The following is a 16,209-nucleotide window of genomic DNA, read 5'->3' on the forward strand; positions in this document are numbered from 1 at the left end:
TAGTGTTAATGTGCGGGGGATCGCTGGCCGCTGACTCGGTGGGCCGAAGGACCTCTTTCCGCGCTGTATCTCTAAAACTAAAACTAAAAACACGAAACTTGCACAATATGCGAAAGATTCTTGCAAAATTATTCATGGGATGATCGTACATTAATACGTTCAGTTATGGGCCCGTCCCACTGCCGGCGACGTTCCTGGTGGTAGCAGTTTGCCGAAAAAACTGCGACTGGACCCCCGTACGACAATGTCTACAACAACCTTCCACCTAGACGACGTCCAGTTACGGCAAGCTACCGACAACCGGCGATCCATTAGGACGTCCACCTACGACTACGCCTACGACAACCTACGTCCACCCGCGACAAGCTACGACAAGGTAAGACAATTCAGTCGCCGGTACTTTTTTGCCAGCTGATGTAGGTTGACATAGGTAGTCGCCAATGGAATTCACCGGTCAGCACCGGTGACAACCTACATCATTCTGGCTCATTGTTAAGTTTTGAACATTTCAAAATCCAGCGACGACCAGAAAGAGGGAAGGTACTTTGAAGAAATTTGGCATTGGGGCAATGTGGGTTTACTGCTTCTGAGGTGGCTCTGAAGTGATTGAATGCCAAAATGTAGTCACAGGAAGGATAATTCATTGTAAAAGAAAAGAAAGTTCAATAACAAGTAGGTCACTTTGGTGAATATAAATCTGTGGAGAAGATGGAGACACAAAAGGCTGCAGATAATGGAGATAGTGAGATAGTGATAGTGAGATAGTGATCCAACAAACTGCTGGAATAACTCTACGGATCAGACATCATCTTGTGGAGGGAAATAGACGGACGACGTTTCGGAACGGGACTCCTCTTCAGATTCATGGAGTAGAAGGGAGATAGTTGGTATAAAAACCTGCCCGGAATAGAAGAAGCAGGGGCAAGAGCTGGCGAGTGATAGGTGGATATAGACAAGGAGGGGTTGACGGGAAGATGGGTCAGGTGGGGGAGAGACGGATGGAGGTAGTAATCGAGGTTGGCTGTGAAAAGTGGAGAAGACAAAAGGGTGCAATGGCGGAATCTGGTAAGAATGGGAAGGTGGGAAGCGAAATGGAGAATCAGAGGGAAGAAGGGTGGGTGGGAGGGAATGGGCTGAAGGAGAGAAAAATGGGGCACCCATAATAGGGAGCGATGAAAAATGAGTGGATGGAAGAGGCAAAAGCAACTGCGTGATGGGATGGAGGGAATGGAAAGGTGTGCTGGGATTGGGATTGGGGTGGGAGCTGAGGAGGTGAAGAGGAGAAAGAGCTTCTCCTCAGCCAACAATGAACCATTCTACATTTCCTTGATCATTACCTGCTTTGATCTGTCCCTTTCACACCTTGCATGCTCTTTGTAACCTTCCATACCTCTAGTTATCCTCTCCCCTGACTCTCAGTCTGAAGAAGGGTCTCAACCCGAAACGTCACCCATTGCTTTTCTCCAGAGATGCTGCCTGTCCAGCTGAGTTACTCCAGCATTTTGTGTCCATTTTAGAAGGAGGAGATTGTTTATCCAAAATTGGAGAATTCAAGGTTCAAGTCGTAAACGAGGTGAATATGAGATGCTGTTCTTCCAGTTTGCATGTGGCCTTCACTCTGACAGTGAGGGAGGGCCAAGACAGGTCAGAATGGGGATGAGAAGGCAAATTGAAGTGGCTGACACCACCGTTCTGGCCCTCCTCATCGCTGAAACCGAATATCAGGATAACAAGGCTACCTATGTTAGACTCGAATATCTATATTACTAAAAGTCTTGACCACTTCCTGTTGTTCTGTGTACTGATTTTAGAAAAAACGCTGCCACTTACGGCTGTGATTTTTGGCCATCTTACTCAGAGACCAGAACAGGACAAGAGGATATTTCCCATCGATGAAAAATAAAAGAGTTATTAGTGTTTAAAAAATGTTAAGATTCTCTCTCCTGAAGGCCACGCCCCTTCCGGAGGGACTATAAAACCCGGAAGTGTTGAGTGCCTCAGTTAGTCTCTGCAAGATGGGGGAGCGAAAGGGTCAATGTCTCTCAGTCTGAGCTGCGAATAACACTGAACACACGTCTACTAAACTGTGAGTGGTTTTACTGACCTGTCAGTGCCCTTAATGTGGTTTGAAAATATAGTTTGTAAATGCTAAAGTTGTGTTGCCTTTTGTTTGGAAAGGGTCCCACTTAGTCTAATATTGACTATAGATCTGCCCAAGACCACAAGAAATTGCACAGAGCTGTGGATGTAGCTCAGTCCATCAGGCAGACCAGCCTCCCCACCATGGGTCCATCTACACTTCACGGTACCTGGCAGCAGGTTCCAGGTACCCCGCACTCTCTGTGTAAAGAAAGTGAGTATTACAACTCTAAGGAAGCATGAAGAGATAGCAGAAAGGAAGTATGTAGGAAGGAACTGCAGCTGCTGGTTTACATCGAAGATAGACACAAAATGCTGGAGTAACTCAGCGGGACAGGCAGCATCTCTGGAGAGAAGGAGTGGGACTCAAACTTGAGTTTGAAGAAGGGTCTCGACCCAAAATGTCAGTCTGTAGAAAGGCCTTGACCGAAAATGTCACCCTTTCCTTCTCTCCAGAGATCTTGCCTGTCCCGCTGAGTGACTCCAGCATTTTGTGTTTCTCTTCGGCTGAAAGGAAGTAATAATAATAATAATAATGGATGGGATTTATATAGCGCCTTTCTAATACTCAAGGCGCTTTACATCGCATTATTCATTCACTCCTCAGTCACACTCGGTGGTGGTAAGCTACTTCTGTAGCCACAGCTGCCCTGGGGCAGACTGACGGAAGCGTGGCTGCCAATCTGCGCCTACGGCCCCTCCGACCACCACCAATCACTCACACACATTCACACACATTCACACACAGGCAAAGGTGGGTGAAGTGTCTTGCCCAAGGACACAACGACAGTATGCACTCCAAGCGGGATTCGAACCGGCTACCTTCCGGTTGCCAACCGAACACTTAGCCCATTGTGCCATCTGTCGTCCCAGTATTCTATTTGTTTAAGTTATTTCCTCCCACTTACCTTCAGGCCCAAGCTGGCTCCTCAAAAGTGAAATAATTTCTTCCAGGTCAAAAGGAAGAGGCATCTTAGCATCTCCATGGTGCCAGTGAGGGTGACATTCTGGCTGCTCGTCGATGGGTAGATTATTGGCAAGTCTGGACTGACACCTGGAATGAAATCACAAGCGCTGTCAAAAGTACAAAGTGAAAAGAATTTTACCAATATAAACAGATCAAAACAAGTTTCATGTGGATCAGACAAAGTCAAAAGAAACTTTAAAAAATGTAATTGCTTTTTAAAGTAATTCAATCTTGAAACAAAATACAAAATTGAATTGGGATAAATCTTTCATCTTTATGGGAGAAAAAAATGCGAAACTAGTTTTGAATTCATTAACATTATCTACCAACTGTTAATGCAAGTCAAACATGTCATTGGGAAAAGAAAGAACATATTGTTCCACAATCCCCTAAAGCGGATTTGGATTACATCATCTCATGTAGTAATTTTCTCATCAGTTTCATTAAGACGGAAGGTAAAATTTGTTTTAACTTGACTTTGTCTGGCTCTTCAGTAAATTGATTAATCTGACAGAAAAGATCTTTATTCAATTGTAAGACATTTGTCTGACATGAAAAATGCTAGATCTGTTAGTTAACATGCTAGATTTATTAAGAGCAATGCTGAAAATAGTAGGGCTCAAAACATGTACTTTGTGCATTGATAACCTAAGATGAAAGCCCATTACAACACGGATCTTCAAAGCTGGCTCATTAGAATGCAAAAGATGCAGCATATGTTTTTTAATCACAGATTGTGATGCCTCAAGAACTCTAGCGGTAGCATTGTAATCTCCACCACATCAGAGATTAGAAGTCAATTTACTTTAGTCTACTAAACATTATAAATCAAATCTCATATTTCCTTCTCCTTTCATGACAACGAGATCTACTCAACAAAATGAATGCACGCAGTCGAATTAATCAATATTTCCAGTGACACGTTGAACAGAGTTTTAAACTAGCAAATTACAGGATTATAATTAGTATTAAATGTATGAATTTATGCATATTTAATACGATACACACATTCAAAAATAGCGGACTTCCAGTTTTGGTTAAGTGTGTTTAATTGCTTCATTAATGTTCACAGTATTTAGTCCAGGGGTGCATTAGATAGTGAAGACTGTGTTAACATATAACATACCAATATATCTTCAGTAGCCTCCATCATTTCAGCATAATAGCATCTGTTAACATGTGCTAAGCACTATTATGTAACACATCACTTCATAAATAATAAGATTATCCGACCTCAGGCTCTGAAAAGAGTAATGTGTTTAAACGTTCTCATTATTTATTTAAAACAAGAGTTAAGGGAACAAAAGCAATGTAGGATAGCTCAGTTACTATAAATGACTGAGTGCATGGGATTAGTAAAATTGCAATTAGAAGATTTCTCTGTCTCCGGGTGTAAAGGGCTCTTCCTAACAACTCTGCACAATATCTGAATCTCAGAAAACAGAGATGAGACTTTGTTGAAGGGATCTTACGACTGGTTATGCTACTTATGAAACGAGAACGGACCAGTTTTGTTCAGGTTTGAATTAATTAATGGTACCTCAGTAGTCAATAAAAGGTTAACACCAATGTCAAAGAACAAAATGCCTTTCAGCTCATCATCACTACTCTACATGACTTCAATATTGCGCTTGGTCTTTGAGATCAATAGTGTTCACATGCGATTTTTTTAAATCCGCGCTATCTCTTCAGTAGTCCCACACAGTTCAAAATTATTAGAAATGCATGCAAAGGCAACAGAAATTGATTTAATTAGATGTCTGTGTGGAGTTTGCGTGCTCTCCTCATAACCACATAGATTCCATGTAATGCTCTGTTTCTCACTTCCACATCCCAAAAAATGTGCAGGTTGGTAGCTTAATTGCCCGTTTTAAGTTGCCCATGGTGTGGGCGTGAATGGTAGAATCTGGAGGGGATAATGGTGAGAATAAAATGGCTTAGAGTAAGGTTGGTGCAAATGTGGCTGCTTGTTGGTTGGCATGGACAAGGCTGAGGGGCTGAATTACATGCTGTATCACTGTATGGTTTTATGGTTCTGGAATACATTGCAGCAGAAGGCTGTGGAGGACAAGTCAATGGATATGTTTAAGGCAAAGATAAATAGATTCTTGATTAATACGGGTGTCAGGGGTTATGGGGAAAAGGCAGGAGAATGGGGTTAGGAGGAAGAGATAGATCAGCCATGATTGAAAGGCGGAGTAGACTTGATGGGCCAAATGGCCAAATTCTGCTCCTATCACTTATGACCTATAATTTAACCATAAATGAAACCCCAGAGTACAAACTATACACATGGTAGTGAGTTTGCATTTGCCTATGTCATTCATAATAGTTGCAATCCTAATCGCTCATTTTTTTTTTTTTAAATGTTGTCTATATCAGTTCAAATACTGATTTATTTATATCTGTGCATTCATGTGTTCAATTGAATTAAGTAAATTCCAAAGAGAGACACAACGTTCTGGAGTATATCAGCGGATCGGGCAGCATTTCTGGAGTAAAAGGATGGGTGACGTTTTGGCTCGGAACCCTTCTTCAGACTTTGTGCCCATCTTCGGTATAAATCACCATTTGCAGTTCATTCCTACCTATAGGGAAATTCTAAATTCCCGTCTCTAATAATTGTGTTAGGATTTAAATGTCTGCTGAATTTCATAAGGTCCACAGGCTGCAAATTACAATGCAGGCCACTAAAATATTATCGGAATGTCTGAAAATCCCACAACATCATGCAAAGATGCTTAAAGTGGATTGTGGACACTTGGATAGTAGTCAAGAGAGAGAAGAGAGTCAAGAGTGTTATATTGTCATATATCCCAGATAGAAACAATTAAATTCTTACTTGCTGCACCACAACAGAATATGTAAACATAGTACACTGTAAACAATTTGAATTTAATTGAATCCTTTATTTGTCATTCAGACCTTTCGGTCTGAACGAAATGTCGTTGCCTGCAGCCATACATGTAATAATAAACAACACACAATAAACACAAATTAACATCCACCACAGTGAGTTCACCAAGCACCTCCTCACTGTGATGGAGGCAAAAGTCTTAGGGTTGCTGTCTCTTCCCTCCTCTTCTCCCTCTGCGCTGAGGCGATACCCCACCGGGCGATGGTAAGTCAGTCCCGCGGTTCAAGCTCCGCGGCCCAGGGGTGGTCGAAGCTGCCGCCCTCCAGTCCAGCGGACGCAGCTGTTGCCACGGGAGCTCCGGAAAACAGGCATCAACCTGTGACCTGCGAGCTCCCGACGATGTCATCCACTGGCCCGCGGCCGAGCCCCGGATTCAGGTCGCTGCCGCCAGAACGCCGCCTCAACCGCCGGAGCAACGTCTCAGCCCCGCACCGGGCCGCCCACACGGGAGCGTCTCAGCCCGCACCGGGCCGCCCACACGGGAGCGCCTTCCAGCCGGGAGCCGGGCCGCCCTCACGGGAGCACCTTCCAGCCGGGAGCCGGGCCGCCCACACGGGAGCACCTTCCAGCCGGGAGCCGGGCCGCCCACACGGGAGCGTCTCAGCCCAGCGCCGTCCACCCTCACCGGAGCGCCGAGTCGAGCCGCTGCCCGAACGCCGCCGCAGCTCGAAGACGGCCAGCCTCGCGTTGGTAAGTCCTGGCTGGCTCTACCTCCGGATCCTCGAGGTCGGTCGCAGGTTGGAGGCCGCCAGCGCCGCCATTAGGCCTCAGCTCAGACGGGGGAAGAGAAGGGGGATACGACAAGAAAGTCGCATTCCCCCGAAGGGAGAGACAGAAAGCCCTGTTTCACCCCCCCCCCCCACACATAACACAACCTAATAACCAAAAGTTTAACTAAACAAGACAAAAAAAAAACAACACAAAAAAGTAAAAACAGACAGACTGCAGGCGAGCCGCAGCCGTTTCACAGCGCCGCCACTTCTGTAAACAATATGATGAACGAGAGAAAAAAAAAGTTCAGTGTGTATATATACACATACTCACAAGTACACACATATATATGTACACACACACACATATATATATATATATATACACACACACATATACACATACTCAAAAAACAAACAATAGTAGTGAAATAATAATACTAATAATAATAATAATAATAATAATGATAGTCTATTGTAGTTCAGAACTTATTTGAGGTTGTAGTGTTTAATAGCCTGATGGCTGTAGGGAAGAAGCTGTTCCTGAACCTGGATGTTACAGCTTTCAGGCTCCTGTACCTTCTTCCCGATGGCAATGGTGAAATGAGTGTGTGGCCAGGATGGTGTGGGTCTCTGATGATGTTGGCTGCTTTTTTGAAGCAGCGACTCTGATAAATCCCTTCGACTGTGGATGGGAACATTCAAGGCAAACCAAAGGATGAACTTTTCGTTTTAATGAAAAGTTGTGCAGTTCACATTTTCTCCAACAATGACCCGTTAATGAAGTTGCAGAAATGTACACCTTTAACGTTCGCTATTTCTGAGAATGTGATAGAGTTAGCAGCTGTTAATTACAAAAGTAAAACAGGCTTTCTCCAGTTTGTTGAAAAAGCTGTTTCATCCCACCTTATTGTACTTAAATCAAAGAGAAACAGAAAGGAATTTATGAGGGTTTTAAAGTTAAGGCTTTCTTTATAATGGTTTGGGTTTTGTTTTAAACAACTGCCAGAGGTAGGCCCAAAAAGATATATGTTCTGGGATTTCATTGTAGCCTGCCGTCTATGTAATCTAAAAAAAGACACAAAGTGTTGGAGAATTTCATCTAATTGTTAGTGTATGTTTTTGTCTTCCATGTTAAATCTTATGCCACTGCAGCCACAAGATCTTATTAACTTAACAATTATGCCCTGCCTTGAAACTGTTAAATTGAGACCACAAGGAACAAGGAATTGCAAATCTTCATCTTATTCTTCTAATCACTGCTTTCCACTTACAGAGAGTACAGACAGATAATTTGGTAAATAAGGCAAACTACCTTGTCACACTAAATATATTAATCATAGCATGCTGAATTGATTTGACAAGACAAGATTATTGATGTGTCCAGACACACCAGTTAAGTGCACTGAGCGATCAGGACATGTGCGTACCTATACAGGAGCAATAATGTACATTTTTATGCAGCCCATTGCAAAAATAATAACCTCAATTAAGTTATATTAAACTGGTAAAGGTAACTACATTTCTAACTCCAATATCATGGGTCGACACAGTGGCACAGGAGTAGTGTTGCTGCCTTACAGCGTCAGAGACCCGGGTTCGATCCCGACTACAGGTGCTGTTTGTACAGAGTTTGTACGTTCTCCCCGTGACCCGCATGGATTTCCTCCCGTGCTCCGGTTTCCTCCCACACTCCAAAGACGTCCAGGTTTATAGGTTAATTGGCTTTGGTAAAATTGTAAATTGGCCCTAGTGTGTGTAGGATTGTGTTAGTGTGTGGGGATCGCTGGTCGGCGTGGACTCGGTGAACCGAAGGGCCCGTTTCCACGCTGTATTTCTAAACTAAACTAAACGAAACATTCACATGGAAAAGATGGATATTTTTCTGTGCTATAGTGCTGCTAATCTGTTTATTTACAAATCCGCGACGCCATGCAGCTGTCCAAGTGAGGACCGGTGGCAGGCGGCCGAGGACGGCCCGCGAGAATGTTGGTGGTCGGTCGAGAACGTGCCGCCAAGAACAAAGATGTGCCCGGTGTGAGGGGGTTGCCGAGAACAAAGATGGACTGGCGCGGGAGGGGGGATGAGCTGAAAGAACATAGAGAGGCCCGGTGTGGGCAGGTTGCTGTGGGACCATAGAGGGACCTGGTGCAGGGGGCTGCCGAGAACAAGGAAGGACCATCGGGACTGTAATGAAGACTTTTGTAACTTTGGCGGCACTCGATACATGGCGGCTCTTTGCATACTTTGTGTTTTGTACGCAAAACAAAGAACCTCACCGTACCTAAGGTACATGTGACAATAAAATATCATCATCAACAAGAAAGCATATCTATAAAAGCATGTCCTGGCGGTTGGATAACTGAGGAGAGCACAGAATGATAGTAGTCATGACACCGTCCCTTCAGCATTGGGGAACCACAGAGCAGTGGCCATTTTGCACAATTCCATAACTCCATAACAATGGTCCCATGCTTCCAGTTGCCAGTGGTTTTAATTCTCGGCCCCAATCTCACCCTGTCCTCCTCCATTGCCTCAACGGTGCTCAATATAAGCTTGAGAAACTGCCTCAAATTCCTTTTGAGGTGTTGTCGCATTTGGGATCTAATATTCAATTCAGCAATTTCTGGGAAAAATTCCATTTTTTATAACAAACCTGGTTACATCCTCCTGCTTCAATGTAATTTTTTTTCTTAGTTTAGCTGTTGTTTATTGCCACGTGTATCAATGTAGTGAAAAGCTTTTGTTACGTGCTAACCAGTCAGCAGGAAGACAATGCATGATTACAATTGAGCCGTCCACAGTTTGCAGATATATGATAAAGGGAATATCGTGAATGACGTTTAGTGCAAGATAAAGCCAGCAAAGTCCGATTAAAGATAGAGATAGTCCGAGGCTCTCCAATGAGGTAGATAGTAGTTCAGGACTGCTCTCTACTTGTTGGTAGGATGGTTCAGTTCTTTGTTTCTATCTGCTGTTTATACCATCCAATATCATCAAAGACCCACACCACCCTGGCCACACTCTCATTTCGCTCTTAGCATCGGGAAGCGGGTACAGGAGTCAGAAAACTGTGACCAACAGGTTGAAGATGAGCTTCTACATAACAACCATCAGGCTCTTGAATTAGACAACACTAAGCTCAGCGACTGTGAATTCCTATGGACTGTGTCGATGGTTGTTTTTGTTTTGCTTTAATATCATGGTTATTTATTTATTCCATTTTTTTGATTATTTTATTTATCTGTGTGGGTTGCATTTATGGGCCTGCTAAGAAATAACAGTTTAATTGTTCTGTTGCCAGTACATCCGGCAATAAAACATTCTGCACTCTCTCCTCTCTTGTTTCATAATGTGATTAGCACTATGACAAATTTGGTCTGCACCCTATCACTGCTGTTCCCCTTGTTCTCTCTACTCTCTCCCTCTGCAACTTAAACCCTCTTCTTTTTACAGTTGGATAAAGTGAACTTGACCCAAGGTGTTAACTCTGTTTCTCTCCCCACTGATGTGGAGTGTTTAGTTGAGTTTAGTTTGGAGATACAGCGCGGAAACAGGCCCTTCGGCCCACAGAGCCTGCGCCGACCAGTGATCCTTGTACTCCACCACTATCCTATACACACCAGGGACAATTTACAATTTTACCGAAGCCAATTAACCTGCAAACCTGTACATCTTTGGGATGTGAGAGGAAACCGGAGCTCCCATAGAAAACCCACGCAGGTCATGGGGAGAATGTACAAAATCCATACAGACAGCACCCGTGGTCAGGATCGAACCCGGGTCACTAGCGCGGTATGGCAGCAACTCTACCGCTGCGCCACCGTGCCGTTTTGCAGAGATAAATGAAGATTTGCTATCAGAAGGTGAGTGTCCAAAAGACGGCTGTGTTAACACCTTGGGATGTGGAGATGACAATGAAACAGCTAATTAATAATATCATCATTCTGGGAAGCATCTCGGGTAAAATTATGCTTAAAAAGACTTCGGCATGAAAGCACAGAATTCTGGGAATACAAATGCTCAGAGGCTATTGTGAGTTAGACAATGAGAGTCATTTATCATCTCCCTTGTTTCAGAATGAGAATCTAAGGCCAAGATTACTATGTTCTGTCTCTGTTTCCATGCAGAGAGATTTATATATCAGGTAGAGTCTCCTGCATCTGACTTTGGTTTATTTTATAATTAAACTCTTCTAACAACCGAATGGTGAAATTATAAACCCAATGTATCTCAGTAGTGTGGATATCTGGGAAGATGACAATTTACAACCAGAGAGCTGGCAGACTGCAATGCCAACGGACTAAATCATTAATACAATACAATACAATAATACTTTATTAGCCAAGTATGTTTTGCAACATACGAGGAATTTCATTTGCCAAGTCAGTCATACAAATAAAAAGCAACGCAACACACAAAATAGAATTTTAACATAAACATCCACCACAGTGACTCCTCCACGTTCCTCACTGTGATGGATGGCGAAAAAAAGTTCAATCTCTTCCCTTTGCTCTCCCGCGGTCGAGGGCCTCAAGCCTTCCATTGACGGGACGATCTTGACTCCCGTAGCCGGCGGTCGAGCCTTCCTTGTCGGGGCGATCAAGCTCCTGCATCGGGGGGGGGGGGGGGGGGGAACAAAGCTCCCCCGCGCCAATGATCGGACCCCGTAGAGATTTAGAACAAATGAATGAAAGATATGCAAAAAAAAGTAATGAAGAAAGGACAGGTGACGTTTCAGGTGGGAACGTGTCCCACCTAGTCAGAGTATCTCATCCAACGTAAAACTCAAACACAAGTAGTTTAAATAATTGTAGAGTGCGTGCATGCACAATTGCATAAATGTATAAAACATGCACTCCAAAAGACATTAGAAAAGCTGAAGGGTACATTCCAGCCTTCATTTTGCTCACTCAGTAGCATGTCCATCAGCCATTTACAAATGGAAACAAATTAGGTAACACACAGTTTTAAAACCTTTTGCTAAAGGCACTTGACTGGTCCATGGCAGCATTTAACACATGAAAATTTATGACCAGCAATTAAGGTTTTAGGCTGGCAGGTAGCATGCAGAAAACATTTTATACCCAGGCCTATTTGTCTCACTGTCAGTAATATGACTGAGGTGATAAATGAGTCAAAATGACAGCTGAACAGTAAGTGCCAGCTGATCTTTGACTCAAGTCACATGATAAGGTCATCTGAAACTTACTCAGTTCCCATCTGACTCTGGGCAACAATATGAAGGTCAAACAGGCTTGCTAATTATATGGATCCTGTCTGGAAACACCTACATACAAGCTATAGCACTTGCTTTAGGGTACACTGGCTTGAGTTACCAAGTTTTTTCATGGGACAAGAGCCCAAAGTAACACACAAAAGATATATCATTTCAAAGTTTCCACCTGTCTCCACATTGCTGCATAATGATTTTATTGTTTCGTCAAACAATTTGTGGAAATAGACACATTTAAAATAGATTTCTTTCCATTATTATACTGGGGGAAAAAAAAAATATAGCAGTTTTGCAATGGCTATTAATTATAAATGGCGCAATATCTAGAAATACAGCATTTGGTACTTATTATCAACTGCAAAAACTGGTTAGATTACCGGGAATTAATACACAAGATTTTGAAACGATTATTTAGGATTAGGTTTAAAGATGCAGTGATGAAACAGGCCCTCAGCCCACTGAGTACATGCCGCCCAATAATTGCCTATACACTCGTTCTATCCTACATACTGGGACAATTTTACACAGCCAATTAACGTATATCTTTGGAATGTGGGAGACACCCCACGTGGTCACAGGGAGAGTGTACAAACTTCATACAGGCAGCACCCGTAGTCAGGATCGAACTCAGGTCCCTGGCGCTGTAAGGCAGCAACTCTACCGCTGCGCCACCGTGTTCTGAGTGAGGCCAAAGTTACCTACTTGAGGTGAGGTTTGCACCAAGCCTATTAAAATTAACATATGGTTAACATGTGTTATATTACATGTTATAATACAGAAACTGTATATAATACAGAAACATTGCCACAATGTAGAAACAAGAAACTGCAGATGCCAGGCAAAAGGACACAAAAGTGCTGGCGTAACTCAGCAAGTCAGGCAGCATCTGTGGAGACAACGTTAGGTGACGTTTTGGGTTGGGACCCTTCTTCAGACTAAGATTCCAAACATTGCCACAATTTCTTTTTACTTTCTCCAATGTTGCACCAAATTGCCACATCTCAAGATCATTGTGTCTCTTCCAAGCCTTGGTCTAAATCCTCCTACCCTCAGTATTCTGCTTAAAGCTTCAATGGTTTCACCATTACTTCCAGATTTGCTGTTATATCATTCTGTCTCCATACTTCTCTCGTTATTATTCGGGCATTGTCTTCATGCTGTCTCCTCCATTAAAGAAAAGGCCTGGAATGAGGATGTGGGATGATATTTCCACTAGTGGGAGAGTCTGGGACCAGAGGCTACAGCCTCAGCGTAAAAGGACATACCTTTAGAAAGGAGATGAGGAGGAATTCCTTTAGTCAGTGGGCGGTGATCCTGTTTAATCCATTGCCACAGGCGGCTGTGGAGACCAAGTGAATGGATATTTTTAAGGTGGAGATTGATGGGTTCTTGATTGGAAAGGGTGTTATGGGTGTATGGGGAGAAGGCAGGAGATTGGGGTTGAGAGGGTAAGATAGATCAGCCATGATTGAATGGCAGAGTAGAAATGATGGGCCAAATGGCCTAATTCTGCTCCTATAACTTGTGAACATGAAATTAAATCAGAAATATAGCCAGTTTAAATCTGGAATGATTTTGGAAAGAGAGAATCATAGAGTCACACAGCAAGGAAACAGACCCTTGCAATGGCAGGATATGAAGATGGATCATTTGTTTGACACCTCTGGGTATATTTCTGAAGCATCTCCTTCGGTTAACTATTTAATTGTCCTTCACCGTTCATGACTGGAGGTGACAGGACTTTAAAGGGTTGATCTGAAATGTTAGTTGTGGGATCACTGATTGGCAACTGTAATGTTTCAAAAGGTTCCAGTCAAACTTAGGGACAGCTTCAAATTACAGTGCAACTATAGCACAGACTTGTAGCATATGCAAAGATTGTAGAAAAGGCAGGTGAATAAGGGGCCAGGGGGTTGGCTTGCTGCAGGTGGAAGGAAGGTAACTTGGATGGAGGTAGAACCTTTCAAAGTCAGAGCACGTTGCTGTTCTTGAATAGAGTTAGGATGGTTTTATGTGTAGGAAGGAACTGCAGATGCTGGTTTTCACCGAAGTGCTGGAGTAACTCAGCCGGACAGGCAGCATCTCTGGAGAGAAGAAATGGGTGACGTTTCGGGTCGAGACCCTTCTTCAGACTGAGAGCCAGGGGAGAGGGAATCATAGAGATATGGAAGGGCAAGGTGTGAAAACCAGAGATCAAAGGGGATAAAGTTCGAAGGAAAACGTAGAATAGATCATTGTTAGCTGAGGGGAAGCTGACAACGAGGCGTACAATCAGTAAAATGTAATCAGGACAGTAAAACTAGTCGTAGAAGTAGGATGGGGGAGGAATGGAGCGAGAGGGAAAGCAAGGGTTCCTTGAAGTGACAGAAATCAATATTCACACCACTGGGTTGTAATATCCATTCACTTTAAACCCAGTTTTATGCTCATGTTACACAGCGGAATAGCACAGATGATGAATGGAATGGTGATTGTAAAATTAACTTCACAGTGTCGTTATCAAACACAATTGAGACGTTATGTAAAGTTGAAGTTCTTAGCAAAATAAGTTTTACCCTGAGGAAAAAAACATAGCCTTGGTAACCACTTTGCACATCAGTCTGCAAAGTTTCCAACTGTCCGTCATGTTAGTTCCCCCTCCCACTTTGCTCTCTGATAGAGTCATAGTCTTAAGAGAGCATAAAAACAGGCCCTTCTGCCCAACTTGCCCACACCGGCCAATATGTCCCATCTACACTAGTCCCATCTAGCACCCTTTGGGTGAAAAAGTTACCCTTCAGGTTCCTATTAAATCTTTCCCCCCTCACCTTCAACCTGGTTTTTGATTCCCCTACTCTGGGCAGGAGGCTCTGGGCGTCTACCCGATCTATCCCCCTCATGATTTTATGCCCCTCTATAGAGATCACTGAACTCTGTCTCCTCCATGGTTCGAACAAAGCCCAGTGCAAGTCTGACACATTGCGGCCTGCTGGACCCAATGCAGGGTCAGGTTACACTTACCTGCTGCTGGGCATCTGCCTATTCACTTCATGCTGAACCTCTGCACCTGTGAGTTGACATGCAGAGGCTGGAGAAGAGCTTGAGCTTGTTCAATGCCTGTACACCTGACACTCTGGTGTGTCAATGAACTCACAGCCGAGCCAATGCCTGAGCTCAGATCAATCAAACAGGGGCACCGATGCATTTCACATTTGACCCCTCGACTATATGTCAGCAACAGCTGCAGTTAAAACATGCTCTCATTCATTTGGCTCGTGCCGTTGTTCTGAATAAAAAGATGGGAGCTGGTTGAGTGGTTTCATCTTAATTTTAGAACATAGAAAGTAGAACAAAACAGCACAGGAACAGGTCTTTTGCCCACTAATGTACATGCCCAACATAATGGCAGAGTTAAACTAATCTGCCTGCACATGGTCATATCCCTCCATCCCCTGCATATCCATGAGTCTAAGCGCATCTTAAACGTCACGCTCACACCTGACTCAACCATCACCTCTGGCAGCGTGTTCCAGGCACCCACCATTCTCTGTGTAATATCAGAATCAGAATCAGAATCAGATTTTATTCGCCAAGTATGTTTTGCAACATACGAGGAATTTCACTGGCCAGGTCAGTCATACAATTAAAAGCAACAGACTCAAAAACACATTTTAACATGAACATCCACCACAGTGACTCCTACACATTCCTCACTGTGATGGAAGGCGAAATAAAGTTCAAGTCCTTCCTTATTGGCCATCAGCCATTAATATGGCCATTGGTTTAAGTTGAGCGTGGCAACGTTTAAAAGGGACATACACAAACTGCTGGTTAACCGTAATTTGTAAGTTTGTATGCACATAAGCAACTCTTAGCTTTATAAGGTCATGTCACAAGTGATAGGAGCAGAATTATGCTATTCAGCCCATTCAATCATGGCTGATCCATCTCTCCCTCCTAACCACATTCTCCTGCCTTCTCCCCATTACCCCTGACACCCGTACTAATCAAGGATTTATCACTGCCTTACAATTATCTATTGACGGCCACCACAGCCTTCTGTGGCAAAGAATTCCACAGATTCACCACCCTCTGACTAAAGAAATGCCTCCTCATCTCCTTCCTAAATTTCGCCCTTTAATTCTGAGGCTATGACCTCTGGTCCTAGACTCTCCCACTAGTGGAAACATCCTCTCCACATCCACTCTATCCATGCCTTTCACTATTCCAATGAATACATTATAATAAATACATCAAAAAG

At 43.5% G+C, this 16,209-nt stretch overlaps 1 protein-coding gene across 1 annotated transcript in view; it reads right to left on the bottom strand.

Annotated features, from left to right (window-relative positions):
• The window catches only part of fto (FTO alpha-ketoglutarate dependent dioxygenase), a 296,064-nt gene that overhangs the window by 19,715 nt on the left and 260,140 nt on the right, over nucleotides 1–16,209 (bottom strand). The window contains exon 9 of the mRNA XM_033036328.1: nucleotides 3,048–3,193. Within this exon, the coding sequence (XP_032892219.1) occupies nucleotides 3,048–3,193 (146 nt within the window). The remainder of the gene's footprint in view (nucleotides 1–3,047; nucleotides 3,194–16,209) is intronic.

Source organism: Amblyraja radiata, chromosome 17, assembly GCF_010909765.2.
Source record: "Amblyraja radiata isolate CabotCenter1 chromosome 17, sAmbRad1.1.pri, whole genome shotgun sequence".
Lineage (NCBI taxonomy): Eukaryota > Metazoa > Chordata > Chondrichthyes > Rajiformes > Rajidae > Amblyraja > Amblyraja radiata.